The sequence below is a fragment of the Otolemur garnettii genome, unplaced genomic scaffold (genome assembly GCF_000181295.1).
Source record: "Otolemur garnettii isolate 467f Iridium unplaced genomic scaffold, OtoGar3 scaffold00013, whole genome shotgun sequence".
Taxonomy (NCBI): domain Eukaryota; kingdom Metazoa; phylum Chordata; class Mammalia; order Primates; family Galagidae; genus Otolemur; species Otolemur garnettii.
The window spans coordinates 21,092,898-21,111,861 of NW_003852408.1; the positions used below are offsets into that span (position 1 = coordinate 21,092,898).

General features: G+C 36.1%; 1 protein-coding gene across 1 annotated transcript in view; it reads right to left on the reverse strand.

The window, feature by feature from the left end:
- The window catches only part of CPS1 (carbamoyl-phosphate synthase 1), a 115,448-nt gene that overhangs the window by 91,138 nt on the left and 5,346 nt on the right, over window positions 1-18,964 (reverse strand). The window contains exons 2-6 of the mRNA XM_023510373.1: window positions 10,161-10,270; window positions 7,179-7,323; window positions 6,138-6,227; window positions 4,250-4,306; window positions 1,249-1,341 (exon numbers count right to left, since the gene is read on the reverse strand). Of these exons, the coding sequence (XP_023366141.1) occupies window positions 1,249-1,341; window positions 4,250-4,306; window positions 6,138-6,227; window positions 7,179-7,323; window positions 10,161-10,270 (495 nt within the window). The remainder of the gene's footprint in view (window positions 1-1,248; window positions 1,342-4,249; window positions 4,307-6,137; window positions 6,228-7,178; window positions 7,324-10,160; window positions 10,271-18,964) is intronic.

Sequence of the window (18,964 nt, forward strand, 5' to 3'; positions counted from 1 at the left end):
AGCTCCTCCTCCCCCATTTCTCCCGTCCACTTCGCTTGCTGTCTTGTTTGGCTATTGCTGCTCGGTTGAGGCTTTCGTGAGTTTGTCCTGATGAGCCACAGTAACCTTCTAGCTACTTGCTCTTTTATTCAGTTATAATTAGTGCTCCCAAATGATGCTGAATGAGTTCCCAGTAGTTTCTGGGATTGCTAATTAGCCACTGGTACAAAACCCTCTGGAGCTAGTCCCAGCCAGCCCATCGCCCCTCATCTTTGGCTGAATGTGTGAACCATTATGTGTGAAGCCTTCATTCGGCCATACTGAACCACACATAACTCTTCAACACACCATGCTGTTTTATACCTCCCAGCACGTGCCATTCCTTGGGCCCGAAACACTGTTCTCCTTGTTCTCCATCCTCTTGACTACGGCGGCCTGCTCACTGTGTCCCAGAGCAAGCCTAACCCTCCTGCAGAGCTTCTCTGCTGCACCTATCACATTTCCATGCTGCCCCACACATGCCCTTGCAGCCCCCGTGCACACTCCATGGACAGCATTAATCACAGGGCCTTGTGCGTGCTGATTTACTGGCTTGCTTGTTCCACTAGGCTCTGTGCTCCCCAAGGACAGAGACTGTAGCTCAAGGGACTCACTCACACCTGCTTTAACAGGCACCCAATCAAAACCAATGGACGATTCCCTAAAATGCATTCCCTACCTTTTAATAAACAGCATATGCCAAACATTTCACTTTCAGGTGATTCAGTCATCCTTATGAACATTAATCTTTGAACTAAGCCACAACACAATAAATCTTTAGTGTACACAGAAATATTTATTCCCTTTTCAAAATGACCCCAGACTCTGATAACTGTGTCTGATTTCTATGAAGTTCTCCCAACTCTCTGGCAGGCTACCAGCTTTGACTTCTGGCATCACTATGCCTATTGCTGACAGTCCCATGTTCCCTTTATTTGACATAGTGAAAATCTTAGACTGAGGAACAAGAACTGGGGTGGGAGGAGCTCAAATAATAGTAAAAAGCATCTAAATCAGAACATAAAGTTTCCCATGTAAGCCTGCAAGTAAAAGTAACTGACCTTAAATGAGCTGATTTATAATATATATTTAGCTGCTATGAGACCCTTTCCCTTAACACTAGTCCTCCTGGAAGATGAACTCTACCTAAATGAAAATTTTGATATAATAAGAAATATAGGTCTGTGGGGAATAAAGTAAAACTACAAAACATAAAGGAAGAGCTCTCACCTTGGTTGAAACCTCAGCAATCAAATTCTGTTTATTTGGATCCACGAAATCCACAGGCTGACCTTCAAATTCAATTTTCCCAAGCATGGTACCCTATCAAATTTAAAAAAAGTTAACGGTTAAAAGGAAGCAGCGATGAAGGTGCTGACAGGATAGACTCACAGGGACGTTAAACAGCTGTTCCAAGATTGAGATGTCTTTATTACCACTCATAACCATCAGCAGAAGACCTTCATCTTCTCAAACTAGAAAGATCAAGTAATTTGCACGTACATTTTGAGAAACGCTGGGAAAAACAATTAGTTCTTTTAGGGCTGAAACTGTTGCCTGGTGCAGGCAAACCCAGGAGGCAGCAGAATTTGGGTCTCTAAGCTCCAGACTGATGTAAATTCCAGTATTTAGTGTATCTCTATACACTTCAGAGCATATGGCCTGAAGACATTTTATGAAAGAGTGCTTAAAACAAACCACATATTGAGAAGGAAATAAGAAATGCAAAACTAGGGCGGCACCTGTGGCTCAGTGAGTAGGGCACTGGCCCCATATACCGAGGGTGGAGGGTTCAAATCCAGCCCCTGCCAAACCCAACAACAAAAAAAAATAGCTGGCATTGTGGCAAGCGCCTATAGTCCCAGCTGCGTGGGAGGCTGAGGCAAGAGAATCACCTAAGCCCAAGAGCTGGAGGTTGGTATAAGCTGTGATGCCACGGCACTCTACCCAGGGCGACAAAGTGAGACTCTGTCTCTAAAAAAAACAAAGAAAGAAAGAAAAAGAAAAGAAATCTAAAAATAACAAAAAAAGTAAATAGACTGAGAATGTAGTATTATACATTGTGATAGTAAAGTTATTCACAAAAAGGATGAACTGCAACACAAATAACAAACGTGTAGAAGTTGAGATGAAAATATTCACTGGTTTAGACACATCAGTGTCCCAGTGTCCATAAGGAGCTGAGCATCCAACCTTTGTGGCGTTTTCACTAATTGGCCTCGCTAGTTTGAACAGGGCCGTGTTTTCTTTTTCTTAGCTGCATCTTGAGATTCGCCCATTTGTGAGTGAGTCTACTTGGAACTAGTTACAGAAATGGTATGACACACTTAATAATCAAGATTTTATTGAGGTAGAAAAGTTCAAAATAGTTCACGGACTTTCCTTTTTCCTAGAAAATACCACGTGGAAGGAAGTAAAAGGAAGACTTTGCTTCCCTTTTTTTTAAACTTAATCCTTGGAGGAGAAGTCACTTGGGAGTGGGTGGGATTAGAAAGAGCCTGCAGGCCATCCAGGCACGCTGGCTATCTCCACATTGTTATTGAAACCAGAGTCTGGGAAAACTAAAACCCCCTTTCACTTCTGTACCCGATCACTAAATTTCATGGTGGTCTCTATTACCCTTAGAATCCAAGTCACATAACCCCTTGACTACATTTATAGATTCCTAATTTTAAAATTTGGGTTTTAGTTCTCCTTCCTTTTTTTTTTTTAAATTTCAGAAAATGATGGGGGAATACAAATGTCTTAGTTACATAAATTGGTTCTGTACCATTTGAGTCAAACTTATAAGAATGCCCATCACCCAGACAGTGTGCCTTGTGAAAGACGCCAAATGAAATACAATCTAACTTTTCCACCTATGAGTAATAGAAAGGAAAGCTACCAAATAATTTTTAATATGAGCCAATACATCTAAGAGGTAATATTACTATGTTTTCTGTGATCACCCATCCAGCCAAATCTTGAAAACCTGACTCCCTATGATGAAATGAGGGTTCATTTAAACATAACACATCAAATAAAGGGCACATATTAAAAGTTTTCCTAAATTATTGGTCCTTACTATAGTTATTCAACCTGCCAACTCTGCAGCCTGAAAAGATTTTCCCAATTTTATTCCTTTCCCATCTTGGTAGCCACATCATTTATAACTGCTTGCACACATCATTAGACTAAGAAAACACCAGGATCTACCCGGGGTATATAATTTTGCTGATATCTACTCCCAGGAAAATCATGGTGGAGGGAATAAAATCAGAAGTGGAATAGAATGTTGCCTAAGCGGTCACTTTCGTCCTTCTGATCATGGGCATGTCGCTATGTTCTTATTTCCAAAGCTGATTTTTCTTTCTGTTTACAGACAGCATATGTCCATATATATTCTAACAAGGATTCTTTGACAGATGATCTTGAGAAATCTTTCACATGTGTACTTTCTAATTATATCATTCATAATATCCAATTATATATTATGTAACAGTATCCAATGAGAAACCTTATGAACTTGAGGAATGTAGGTAACCTTAGTGAGGCACAATTTCCTTTTGATTTGGTATATGAAGTTTTCATGTCAAAAATAATCATTTCAAGCTCTACAGCAAGAAGAAGCAAGCAGATGGTGATGAGATCATCTCAGAGGATGGGGTCGGATGTTGCAGCAGTCAGATAGGAAAGCAAATAGTAACCTTTCCTTTTTTTATCACCTTGGTCACTGATAGTCTCAAGAAAGACCCTAGAATTGAGGTGACACATAAGGCCTCATTTGGCCCCTTGGTGAAGGGTAACTCACTAATTTCACAGATGACTCTTCCAAGAGCAAGAAACAAGTATCAGCAGCAATACTGTGCATTTCTGGTCTGCATTCTTCAGCAACAGCACGTAGGCACTCAGTTTGGGGAAAATTGTTAGGCACTTACTTACCTGTTCCACTTGTTTCACTTAAGTCTCGTCACATGAGCTGAATTATAAGTGCCTTGACTTGTTGGTACAATGAACACATAGCGGGCACTCAATAAACTGCAAGGTGAATTAATCTCAAGCCCATCCAGTTACAAACGTACCAATCAAGTATTAGGTCTTGAAAATTACATCAGAAATAGTAAAGAAAATACAGACACCCAAGTAGCACAAGCTGTCTATGCTTGTTTCTTTACATATTATTGGATCCCTCAGATATGCAGGGGGAAAAAGTGTGCAGAAACATAGATTTGGCTAAAGATGATGGTCTTACCTTATCCCGAATTATTTTAGTCAGCATTCTTGTGTCCACCCCATAAATCGCAGGAACCTATGAGAAAAAAAGTTGTGCGGACAGTGAAATTGAGGGAAATTAAATCCAGCATATTGTTTTCAAGTTACAAACTTAGCCTCATCTATCTTCTTGAGCAGTAAATAATTTCTCCGCTCTTTCTTTTCTCTGACCCAGGGTGACTGTGCTGTCAGAACACGGTAAATTGCTGCTCCAGTGGGGCAGAGGAATCTCCATACCCAGGCCCTTTCTCAGAATAAAAAATGAGAAATTCTGAATGTCAATTTACTGCTATAGTTCTGTTGCTTTTAAAACAGGATGTTAAATAAGTAAAATCATATATATGTGATATATATGTAAATATAGATATGATATATATGTAAATACTAATGTGATACTATGTGAGTACGTATATGATATATATGCAAATATATATACACAGACACAGGAATCGATAAATTTGATAAACAATGATATGCAAATTCATGTTTTGAACCCAGTGTTCCTGGTACATAGTAAATACCACACACATTTTTCTGAATGGCTCCGTAGAGGAGACACATCATGCTAAAACTTGCTTCTCCTATCAGTCAGTCAGGGAGTAGGACATTCGTTTTAGTTTTTTTGTCTAGGTAAGATAGAGACAGATGTGGTATAATGAAAGAGTGATGAATTAGGAATCAGGAAAACAGATTCTAATTTCTTTTCTTCAACCAATTATCTGAAAGGTGTTTAAGCAGCATGCTTATTCCTACCTGGAAATAGAAGGAAGTGAACTGGTTATTATCACAGACCTTCTCTATATGGAAGAAGAAGAAGATTCAAAGCACATTTAAAAACCAAGCTAACAAGCCATGGGTTAGGCTTATAGTTCTTAAATAGTTCTGACATAAAGAAGCTATAATGTCAGATGCCCTAAATAACAAAAAGGAAATAGGTCTTAAAAAAAAAAAAAAACAGGTCTCCTGAATGGCCATTACAAAAATTAACTGTCTGGGTAATGCAGACAAATTCATACATTGGTTGAGAAGATAACAGTAATGGCCTAAAACACAATATAGACATCTTCTTCTCCTTTTTAAAATTTAGAAAGAATAAAACCTAGGAAGCTACCAAGATCAAGGCTTTTTGGAATTGTCAGAGAGAGACAAAATTTACCCTAAGTCAGCAGACACTACTGGAGAGACAGAGCTTCCTTAGAATAATATTCTGTCAATTACAGGCCCATCAGTAGTTGAACAAAAAGCAGCTACAATACCGGAGATGAAGTTAAATCAGATGGGTCCACTAACTTTAAGTACTTCTAACATTCAAACAAGGTAAATCCTCTTATTTGAATAGAAATTAATATTTAAAGTAAGGAAAGTATAAGATAAGGTCATATAATATTTTTCCTATATAATGTCATTGTATTTAAACCCAAAGTAATTTAGGGTAATCTGCTTATACTCCTAAGAATTAAAATTCATGAAAGTATGGTATGGAACAATTATGTGAAATGCCCAGAGCTGTGCAACCAATTAATAGCAGAACTGGTACTAGAACCCATGAAGCAAGTTACATAACCATATCCTGGACTACAATTACTCAAGAGAATGGAAAATTCTAAAATTTTCTCTACCCCCTTTCCCAAATGAGTAACTTTGTGAAGCGTGTTTGAGTGCCACCTAGTGGATATACTGAAAATATGTGGTCCTCAGCTTTTAAAGGAAGATGCATCCAGTGGGAAAGAATCACTCTGTAAAATAGAAAAATCCCAAACTGCAGGCTCTTCCTCTACATTCTCTTGATTCTACATACACCTTCGCAACTTTCCAGAGGCTCCACCAATGGTCCTGAGGTGTGATGGATGCCCTGTCATTTTTCTCACCTTTTCTTCTTGCAGCCATTGTCCTAGACTCTTGGTGGCCAGCCAGTGGTTGTAGTCTTTACTGTAATTCAGCACCAACAGACCTGCAACCTAGAAAGACGGATGGTCATTGTAAAGAGTGGCCTCAAAATACTATCCAATTCTTGTGACTTATCTGGAGGGTCGGTTTGTTTTTAAAAGCATCTTTTAAAAAGCTTTATTATATCCATTGAGACTTAAAATTTTGAAGAAGAGAAAAAATGGTTATGAGCACTTTTCCTTTGAAATATGTAATAGTTATCTTAATTATGGGAGGGAGCAGGCTTACCTGCTTACTGAATACTGAAATTAAGCTAGTACCCCTTCTTGGCACTCTGTACTTTTTTCTCATGGCATTTATCAATAATCTAATTAATAATTACATATTTAATGCTTATGAAAATAAAACTATTTTAATTGCACATAAAGAATACTGAGAAATTTAAGGAAAATTGTGAAAACTAGTTCAAACTGAATTATATGATCAGTTCAAGTCATTCAAAAATAGATTAGTGGAAAAAATAGAGTGGTGGATTTAGAATGCAAATTTTCGAATTATTTATATGATCCACATTCCTAAGATATTATCCAAAGTTACCTTAAGTAGGAAATCTTAATGTGTTTACTTTTTATGTGCCATATAAGCAATCTTTTATTCATCTCTAAAGAGGACAAGATTAAAAGGCGAATAATTGATATAGAATTGATTACCAAATTCCTTTTAAAGAGCAATTCCTCTCCAATTCTTATAACATTATTGTTATTTGAACTTATAACTACACTTTTCCAAATAAACCCAATTTTATTCAATGCATTAAAATCCAGAGTGCCCTGAGAAATGAAACGCAAAACAATGTCAAGCTTAAGATTATTCTCATATACCTAGGAATAAGGTTGACTACATAAATGTAATAGTTTGTATTACAATATTGACAAAGGAATTTTGCCCATCACTGATTCTTAAAAATAAGTCAAATATACCCCCTCAAGTCGAGACATTTTAAATAGCCATCCTGGTCCTACCTTGATTCCATCAGACTCCATATATTTGCTGAGTCCCAGTTCATCCAGTGCTGTAGTATCAGGAGCCCCACCATTCCCAATAATAGGGTTGGCCATTGTGAGAATCTGTCCCTTGTAGGCAGGGTCAGTAATAGCTTCAGGGTACCTGGATAAACATGCCAAAAAATTATCAACCAAAAAAGTACATGAAACTTATATAAAACTATAATCTATATATATGCTCTGAATTATTAAACCCTTGAAAATCAATAGTAATATGAGGTTAAAATCTGACAAGCATATCTTTAGATTTTAGAAAACCTAGGAAAATTTTATGACAATATGGAAATCTATCCCATGATATGATTGATATGAATAGAAAAAAAATGACTCTTAAGTAATTAGGTATATTCTTACACAGGTTTATTCCCTTCATTTCTTTAAATTTTTAAATTCTTTTAATAAATTTCATAGGGTCTTAGTTTTTAAAAACTGCAGCTTTATTTAAAGTTTGCAGATTGCTCTAGCCTACCAGATATTCATGTGCCCAAACGTATGTTTACTGTTGGGTGATGTAGTTTCACCAAGACATTGACTGAAAAAAAATTGAAAAATTTTTATCTTTTAGGATATGATGAAGATATCTTTTTAGGATAATGATGAATGTTCTGATTGTGTCAGTTAAAGTTACGTGGGAAAATATGTTTAATAAAACTCATTGAACCTTTAAAACAAGAGAGTTAATTTATATGAAAGACTAACTCAATAGAGTTGATTTTTGAAATATTTTAGTTTTTAGAAGGAAGTATATAAATTGGGAGTTACTATCAACTTAGAAAAAATTAATCTTACAAACCTGGACCTGAAGCGTTTCTTAACTGTAAATTAAAAGATCCAAATAACTTTTTTAAAGTACTGACATGGAATTAGGGAGCAATGCAAGAGGGCGCTATCTTAAAAATATTATATAAGATATGTATACACATATTCTTAATAAGAAGAAACATTTTTCTCATTAATACCAGGAGGCATCTGCATCTTTTCCACGCACTGGAGTACATTGCAGTTGAGAAGTTTTTTCCTGCCCTTTTCCATTTTGATTTTCCGCAGAATGAGTTAAACCAGATTTTGTGTGTGTGTGTGGATTACTACTGAAAGTGAATTTAGATGCTAAGGGAGACAGAATCGACATCCTTGAAACCAATAAAGTTCAGTTCAGGCAGTAGTCAACATAAATTCTTCAACCTCATCCAGACTAACTCGACCAGAACTAACTTTGGCAACAGAGTACTTAGTCTTTGAGCCCTTCAATCCCTGGGGCAATTCAGGTGCTGTGGTATCTGTCCACAGCCTCCATCAGCTAATTTCTCAGATGCCTCTCACCTGGCAGGAACTGATAATTTTTAAACCAATGGTTGCACACAATATAAATGCATTTCTTGAAGATAAAAAACAAAATAAACCCCTTAATTATCGACCACTTGACTGAGTGAGCCGTGCAATGAATGAAAGCAGCATTTCTCAATGGAAATAGGGTCAGTGAACTAATCTAATAAACAAATGCCTTTTCTACATCAAAAAAAACTTTAATTAATTTGATTTTACTTTCCTTTCTTCTTTCTTTCCATAAAAGAACTGGCCATTCCCTATAAACATATGCATACAATACTCTCCACTAAATGAATAAATATAGCCTGTCCTAGAGAACTGCAGTGTTGGAAGCACATTAATCCATCAGGTCCTGTTTGACTTTTGTGATGTGACAAGATTTATTACCCGTAATCTATCACAGAGAAGAAAACTCCAGTGCCCTCCATCATTCTGATCTATATTAAACAGTTGTTTGTTGGCAGGTATATTAACACAGCTAGTAATTAGTGCTGTCGAAAAGCTTAAATAATTGCCTGGTGAAGAAAAACTTTGCAAACAGATTTCATACACTGTAATTTAATGTTCTCACCAGTGAAACTATTTTTAAAACCATCTAATAGTCTTAATTTCATACAGAGAGGCAAGAGTTTAGGGAATAATGTCCATTAATAATATAACGGAAGTTTGGTCAATCAAGGTCGTCCATTACCCCAACACCTCATTGTCTTTAAGAGTCTACCGTAAATTTCTCCGAAGAATTTAACGAATATTGCAGAAATGATTAGTAGGAGTGAATCACTACTGGAAACCTCTTAAGACATACACATTTTTAAATCCCCTGCTATAAATTACTACCTAATCCAACCCCCTCACTTTTTATATGCAGAAACCAGAACTCAGAAAGATTAAGTGATGCTTTCAATGTTACATAATCAGTTTTCATCAAACTTGAGACAAGAACTTCAGTCTCCTGGTTCTCGGATGAACAAATATTTGTTAACTAGGGAGGACCAGCCACATAATTGCTGTAGCAATTCTCATCTTTGAGGTCATACATCCGTTAGCAGATTTTAAATACCAGGTTGGACCAAGTGATAATTATTAAAAATATTAAACTAGTATCTCATCAAGTTTTTCAAGGCAACAGATAAAAGGTATCTTTTATTTCACCTCTCTTATTAAAGTACAACATGGTATAAAATACTTTATATCCTTACAGTACTGCATAGTAGATGTGCAAAGCTGATTCCTTACTAAGGGCATGATACTACCTTGTACACTTACCACTGCTCCACTTTTCACCTTAATCAGACCCATAACTTCCTTCCTATTTGGTAATCTCGTATGATCTCTGTCCTTACAACATGAATTTCTGGAATTAATTTTGTTCTGTTTATTCAGGGGACCACCAGAGTGTCCACCTTCCTACCCATTCACAGTGGCAGGAAGTTCACGTCTCTGCCTTTTTTTAGGGTTGGCCACAGCAGGGCAAGCACAAAGCAGCGTGCAACTTCTGGACACTACGCAGTCTTATCTGATGTGTTGGTTTCAACTTCCCACCATGAGTAAGATTATCCAATTATTTCTCTACATAAAGGATGAATAAAGCCTTGGAATGAAAGCATTACTCACCCTGCCAGGCCAGTATTAAAAACCACTTCACCAGCAACAGAGGATGGATGGCCAAAGGAGTAACCTTTTATCTTAGTTCCATCTTCCAGGACAATGTGTGCTGTCTGTGCCTAAGGAAACAGTTGCATGAATCTTAGCAGAATACAAAATACAGCGCGCACACACAGAATTCCAAAGCTAGAACACAAAAACATATTAAAGGAGGAGAAAAGAGAATTAGTGTGTTCCCGTCTCTAAAGACTGGACTACTCTTAAATGAGTAGGATATTTAATGAACCAAATCTGGCCAAGTTTGGAGTCGCTCTCCTGTCACTTGTCACTTTATTCAACTATATGGCTCTTGTCACTGGCAGGTGTTTTGTTTTGTTCTGCTTGAAAGAGGAACTGAAGCATGTCGATGCGATACATCGTCCATTCTAAGCTTACTTGCAGAATTGTTGACTAGCCAGAAATACTTCAATTTAGCTGCAATGTTATGTGTCTATCTTTTCCCCGTTAATATTCCCAAGCTTTGTTCAAGTATAGCTTTAAGGAAAGTTTAGGAGTTTGCAAAAACATTATGAATTGTACCATACCGCTCATGATCTCTCTGAGGTTTCGAGCTAGAAGGAATCTTGGAGATTGCCTATCAAACTGTTCCACAGAGCTCCTGTGTTCGATGGAGTTGTCCCAAGAGCAGCCCTGTCCATACCAGCTTTCTGGTCACAAAGAAGGCGAAACTTTATCACTCTATTAATACTGATACAAAATCCAGCACTGTGGAACACTGTATCTTGTATGTTGCTTTTTGTTAGAGCTAATTATATCCATGCCTGTTTCCTTCTTTAGACTATAAGCTTTCTGAATTTGAATACTTTGTCATACTAATCTTTGAATCAGCTTCCATAAAATTCTTGGCTAAGATGGGGGACAATTATAGAAAGTTATCAAAACGGCTCTCATCCCTCCTCATAAATATTCTAAATTCTATTGTTGAAGCATTTTACATCTAACTCTCAGTTTCTATAGAATTCAGGAGACAGGAATGTGTTAAACTTCACCTGCAAAGGTAAAATTTAGAGTCTCTAGGAAATGCTATAGGACAAACTAATGGGAACACGGTCAAAAAGAATAAACCATAAATAAAAACATATCTGTGATAATTGAGGAAAATTAAATAATAAATTGATATTTGATCATAATATATAATTTGGTATAATAGTTTTTAGGATCAATGATAGTAAAGCTATAGATGGTACCTGTTTGGCCATGACTAAAAATTGTTGAAGTAAGGGAGATTATGGTACATGTTTCTGCATGGTTTAAGTGCAGTCTTCAGAGACAGGAACATAACTAATTCTCTACTTCACTTTTCTGATAATAAAATCCTATTGTCCCTTGCCACCTCACCTCCATGGCCACCACACAGGTGTGCACACACATACACATGTGTACATGATATCATCTTAGGTAGGTAACCATAACTCAACAAATGGTTCCCAGACCTTTGCTTAACCTAATCAACAAACCTAACCTAATCAACAAATGGTTCCTAGACCTTTGCTTCTATGCTCCTCTAGCTTTATAATATGCCCTCAACTTTCCATGTATTAAAATTGAAAAGTTCCATTATTTTTCTATAATAATCCTCCCTGTAGAAATGAAATGCCTCTTCTAGATCTAAAGTACCCAAGTGTTTGCTGTTAGAATGATTCCTCTTCAATGTAAAATAGTGTTTTGGTTATCATTAAACCAATACACCATGTTCCTAAGTCTTGTTTCTGTGGGTGTGCATACACATTAATTTACATTTTCACACAAAACTATTTCCCTGTTTTTATTAAAATTGATAGAATAACTTTTAAAAAATTGATAGGATACATTTAAGATTTTCCTCAAAAGATAATTATGGCAGTGCTTTTTTTAAAAAAAAAAAAATCTAAGGCATCACATGAATTTCAAGTATCTATTTCTGAGAAACATTGAGCAAAGTATGGACCTGCAGATTTTATGTGGGTTCATGTGTGTGCAAGTGTGTGTGTGTGTGTGTGTGTCCATGGACAGGGTTAACCAAAGAATTTTGTCCTGCACTTGTTTTACCAAATTATCTTTGAGGTAGTTTTATCTCTAGCCCTGTAACCAGTGTTTGAAATCCTAAGCTTGATACCATTACATAGTTGTAGTTTGTCTTCACAGCCATTAACTTTAAAAATATTTTGGAATGCTTCAGCCCACAGGAAACCACAACCAGGTATTTATTTACCATGCGTGATGACGGACTTGTGTATGCTACAGCAGAGGTGGGCTGCACACGAAGGCTTCCATCTGCTTCTGTGCCCAAGAACTCGACTTTGTATCGCACAGATAATGTGCTATACTGATTGTACATTTTATTTAAATTTTTCAATCACTTCTTATCTAATTATAACTCATGACAGAGGTTGATATTTTGGGAAGAATGATAAAGTTCAGTGTATTTCTGAAGATTATTATAAGCTGTTCAAATGTCTCCTATTTAGTCTCAATGGAAAGATGTTTAGTGGGAAAATTCCCTAGGAAACTCTGATGCATTTCACTAGGTGAGACTCCTTGATCCAAGCAATAAAAATTCACTGTCAAAAAATATTTTCTACTGGAAGTATTGTTTTCTGTTCTTGAGGAAATCATGTGTAACCTACGTGCCTTCACAAAATCAAAGTAAAAAGGGAAACTTTTCTAAAAATCGTATGTAACTTTGATAGGATCTAAAATAACTGTGTTTAGTTGGCAAAACTTAGGTATGAGCTGCAAATTTCAATTGTTCTCTTCTACACCAGTTGATCTACCTTATTCTCAGCCCTGCCTGCCTAAAATAGCACCTGTGCATTTTCCTTTTGCTTTTCTCTATCCTCTTCTCACCTGAGAATTTCAAATTGTCTGATCTCTAGGTTAGGCACTAATTATTTTAAAGAAAGGTAAAAATTAACATAAGCAAATCCAACTCTCGTTAGCCTTTTCCTGCGATTTTGTCTGGTATTTTTCTTCCTCCGCTGTGGGACTTGTTTTCTACTTTGCTTTCTGTTGTCTAAAGATATATTTGAAGTGACATTTACTATGGCCTGGAATAGTCCCTGAGATTGTGTTCAATATGTCTTTTTGCTCCTTTAATTATATTTTTGGTTATTTTGGCAGTTTTTATAGATCTTCCAATCCACTTTCCCACCACACATTATGCAGTTACAGCCCTCTGTTTATTGCCTATACTGTAGTGCTCTTTATATTCCTTTTAACTACATTGGCCCCCAGTGAGTTTAAAATGATGAGTGCCAATTGACCTATCCATGAATTGATGCAGGAACTCTGAACAAAAAGCTATTATTTGGAATCCCTTCTTCTAGCTAGCAGTTCCCCAAGTGCTATTTCATTCCAAAGAGCCCAAAGAAATCACCTTGTAACCATCGTAAGATATTTTAGCAGCCTCAGTCCTGGTGGACAGAGACGCATAGTGTAGGAATTAGATTACAACATTACAAATTATGACTTAAGCACCTCCTACAAGAGTGCTTTGGTACTTTGAGAGCTGAAAGTACCAAGAAAACCTTAATGAAGACAAGCAGGACTACTTGCAGAATGTCAGGAAAAGTAACAAAAAGAATATACAAATATGAGTTCTATAAAATAAAAGACCTTATCTGACATAATCCCCATGTGCTTATTAAAAATATACACACCAATACAACCATTTAGACATTCAAGTCACTAACATCATTGAGCTCCTACCGTGTGTCAAGCAAACATCATGCGAGGCTCTGGAGATACAAGGAGGAGTGTCTTCAAGGTTCCTCATTTAGTGAGGATATGTGAGTCATTGCAAAAGTTTTGAGATACACAAACATCAAGAAACATAAAATCCACGCAGATAGAAACAAACGAAGCCCTCCCAGCAGCACCCTATTGCCGAGCACGTTGACACCTTTACAGGTGAATCAGAGGATGCTGTCAACTGTGTTTCTTAGAAGTGGGATAATGGATCATAACTCAGTCTGTCTCAGAACTTTCACTGTGACCCACACACATCCACAGATGGTGAAATAGAGAAAATTTCAGGACTATCACTGAAGCATCACTGAAACACCTGAAATTTCAAAGGTAAATAAAATATAGTTCTTTCTTTTGGTTGATTTATCTTTTAAAAAAGAATTTTTCCTTTTTTTTCCATCCATGCTTTAAGCAATACATCAATAATCAATAAAGAGACTTGTCAAATTTCATATTTAAAGTACAAAATTTAAAGATTTCTTCATCTTTGTTCAAATGTCATTTTCTTGGCAAGGCCTACCTTGACCCCTATATGAAATGACAATATTCCCCTCAGCCTCCATCTCTTTGACCTGCTCTTTCTTCGTAGATCTCATTGCCTTCTAACATATCACCCAGTGTCTTATTCATTACCTGTCGTATCTCACCAGAAGTAACTTTATGGGGACAGAGTATTGGATCTGTTTCATTCACTGATGCACCTGGCAACGTACATCTGTACCCAGCACAAAGTAAACAACAGTCAAGCTTCATTCATACTTTAGTGAAATTAGTCAGATAATCTACCGACTGTTTAGCAATTACTGTTAAATGAATAAATAATAATCTGGTAAAAGAGGAAAAGTTATAGCAGGGAAAAATATAAGCTTATGATCTCCTACCCCATACCTATCTTCCCCATTATTTCAATACGCAAAGTATTAAACATTCCTTTTTTTCTTATTATACTTAATATAATTTTAACTTTTATCCACTACACATTCTTGATTCATGTCTTATTTTTATTTAATTATTTTTTAAAATGTAGATATCTAACTCATTATTTTTCCAGCATTGGGTAATCTTCACAGATTAAATTCCTGGGGATTTCAGGCTCTCCCCTTTCAGCAGCTTTTCCTAGCACCTGTGGGAAGCAACAACTTTCAAGTCATATCTGATCCTACAGCTGGATGATAAAATAGCTTAAATAATATTCCAATTAAAATAGTTCCACCTTATCACATAGTACCTAATAATTAATAATAATAACAAAAAGTAATAAATAGTAGAATCAACTCCTCATTACATGAAATTGTTCTGTCACCCAAGAGAAAAATCCCCATCATCCCTTCTCTGGCCTCCTAACTGCTCTGTCTGCTTCCAGTCTCTCCCTTCTCTACCCATCCTGCAGTGCAGGCAGAGCTCTGTTTCTCTAACATTACTGAATGGCCCTGACCGCCAAATTCCTGAACTACCATTCAAGGTCTGACTCATCTCTGTATGCAATCTATCTACCAAACTTCCCACCTCTCCGGTCAATGCCTTGTGAGTGTCTTCCCCGCCCCCTGGTTACATACGGTTCCTTCTTCCCAATGACCATGACATGTCCTCAAAGTTCCCTCAAGTCAGAACGAATCACTGATTTTCCTGTGCTCCCACTGCTTTCAGTCCATTTCATGTCATCTTGTGTTTTCACTGCTTACGGTATTCACCTACCTCACTAGAGTGTGACTTCTCGGACAGAAAGTCCACTATTTAACTCCACTTTGTATCCCCACGGAAATAACCTACTGTTGTTCCCACAGTAACATGGTCACTGTGTACTTGGTGAATGCACAGACACTCCTTTTTACTTCTCACCTAAAATACTTGCCAAATTTTGCTGTATGCCAGCGATAAATGTGTTTCAATTCACTGATGTGGTCTCAGTACTTACAATATTACATTTCCATACCAAATGCCTAAATATTTTATAGCAAGTCATTAGTCTGTTTTCCTTTTCCAAGATAACTGAGGGTGTTATAGTTTCATTGTTATTGTTGTCAAGGGGTTGAAGTATACGTATATATTGGTATATACTTTTCATTCGATAAATATTATTATAACTAATTTTGAAAATTGTAGCTAAGTAAGATGTATATTTCAGTTTTTCTCCAGTGTGAGCCCATATGTTAAAGTACCTCCTTTAAAAATAACTGGAATAATACTTTAAAAAAAAAAAAAAAGATCGCATTAACATTTCTTAGGCATGTCTCACAGATGTCGAATGACCCGTTCCTGTCCTAATTCTCCCTTTTGGCATTACTTTAATGAAAACCTACTAGAATAGAAGCAGGTTACACATAGAGTTAACTACGCTTATTGAAGTCTATATGTTGTTGTACAAGCGAATTGAGTGTTTGGATTTGAATGATAAAATTCCACTGTTCTGGGAAAAGTATCTTACCTCAAATAGAATTATGAAGCTATGTTGGAAAAAAGGGATTTGGGAACATACTGTGTCACTGAGAACACCACCCTGATCTCCCCTATAAGCCATCCTTAATAAAAGACAGCACACGTGTGCTAGGCATGGTATTTAAAGCCATTAAGGGATTTTCTTATCTAATCCTCACAAAAAACAATGAAGTAGGAATATTAAGAGCTCCACATTACACTTGAGCTAACTGAGCCTTGAAGGAGTAAAGCTCATTCCACTAGCGACTGAAGGCGCAGCAGGTTCCAAACCCTGTCAGTCTTGACTTATTACTTCTTTTTCTTTTTCTAAACTTAGTTCTATTTCTGCTTTTCAATTTTTTAAAGTGGAAATAAAAAGTAATTCAATCATGACTTCTACTTAAATTTATTTATAACAACGTTAATTCAAAATTGCTGTGGTTAAGCCACAGTAGGGTACAGGTCAATCAAGATTTATCTATCGATTTGGCACCCGAAGCTCAATGGTTAGGGTGCCAGCTACATGCACCGGGGCTGGTGGGTTCAAATCCAGCCTGGGCCTGCTAAACAACAATGACGACTATGACAAAAAAATAGTCAGTCATGGTGGTTTAGAGGGCTTAGTCTTAGGATTAACAGTCAAAATTCAAACATATTTTATCATTTAATCAATGAAAGTTTTTGAAACAACCTAACATTTATTATTAATAGAAGGTTCCTTCCCACTCAATATTATATTAATAAAAATCATCTACTCATTGTTCGTGTATTATTCTACAATCCAGCATCATTCTGAACTAATTTTGAAGATATTGATTCTTTACTTTGAACAAGTTTTCTCTAAGTCCTTTATTTCAGGACTGGAAACAAATCAAAATGAGACTTTTTTCTTCCAGTCTTAAACTGCATTAAACCTTTGCATATACGCAGCTTAAAGGACTACATGAGAAAGAAACAAATTGAAAGCTGAAAAACAGGATGTTTTATTACAAACACGTGACTATATTTTGGTTGAAGTGGGAGAAAGCTGTCAACTATAAATAGCATTGCCCTAAAATGTTCTGTTTGTAAAATTGTTGACAGCCACATAAAGCAGACGTTCCTACTGATTCTTAATTTAAACTACCTGTTCTCAAAATGCAATGAAAAAAGGAAAGGAAAAATCAAATTTATTTTATATTGAGATAAAGTTTAGTATATAAAGGACTCTTGAGTCAATAAAATAACAGCAGAAGAAATTATTTTCAACTTTCTAAAGCCAGGGTAAAGAGCAACTGTGGCTTCAGATATATACACACAATAATAAAACATCGAATTAAAAAGATACAACCAGTGTTTGAGACCTAATTAAATTTCCAACCAGATTTGCTAGTGTATATTTTATTTTGTGCACAAAAACAGACACGTGTCCTTGTGTTAACTGCAGCACCAACACATCTGCGTAATGGGGACAATGGGCGTGTTTCTTCTCCTGGAGAGAGAATTCACAAGTAAAATGTCTTGAGTGTAGAGCCTCAAGCTAGTTCAGCAATAAATTCCATACAGGTTCTGAAGAAAATAAAACCATTAGAGACACAGTAATCCCCTCAAGCTAGTCATGGAAATAAAAATGATTTACTCTGGGAATCTGAGAACACTACTGTTGAATCATTTATCTATGTAAATTATTTGCATATTAGAAAAAGTAGAGGCCCGACATGTTTATTTCCATTTTCACCAAGGCCTAAAGCTGTATAATACATCTGATTTCTGGCACACCTGATGTTGCCTATTAGTTCACCTCAGTACTCATCTCTTTTTAAGGAATAAATCAGAACTAAGCTTTGGAAAGCAGGAAGATGAAAGCCAGAATTTATTTAGATAATTATATTGTGTAGCTGATATGATAAAAAATTTAATATCATGAAGTGTCCTTCATTAGTCAATGAAATATTACTATTCGTTCTTAGAATTAGACTATGAAAATGTGTACATTTGAAATTCAGAATTATAGCATAATTTGTTTTTAAAATATTTAACGAGCTTTCTCTACACTTAGAAGGCCTAACACTTCAAGATTTTGGAGTGCCATAATCAATTATGCCTTACAACATTCTAAGTTAATAGCCTTTCAACATCCTAAGTTAATATTAAGTCATCAGCCTTTGGTTAAACATAAGCCAACACTGAGTGGAGAAGAATCACAAGGTTAATTTACTTGAATATGTCTATGTTTTGGGCCTTTATAAAGAAAAGATTCAGATTCATGAGTAATTTTTATTCCAGTTATGTTTCTCATTATAAATAAAATATAGCATTTATAAAAATGCCTTTAGAAAATATGTGCATAACGTATAGTTTTACTAATAAGCACTGACTGACCACCTGCTCTGAATCTGGGAAGTATGTAGAATATTACAAGCTAATTTTTACTTTCTGGTAATAAATTAATATGGTCTTCTATTTAATTCTACATCACAGAAGAAACTTATCAGCAAAATTCTATAATAATGTAGAAATCTTAATGATTTCTTTATAAGAATTTCACATCATTCAATTAACTTCCCAATGAAATTTAAGAGATCAATTTAATAAGTTGAAAAAAAAAGGAAAAGAAAATACAAAAGCCTTGA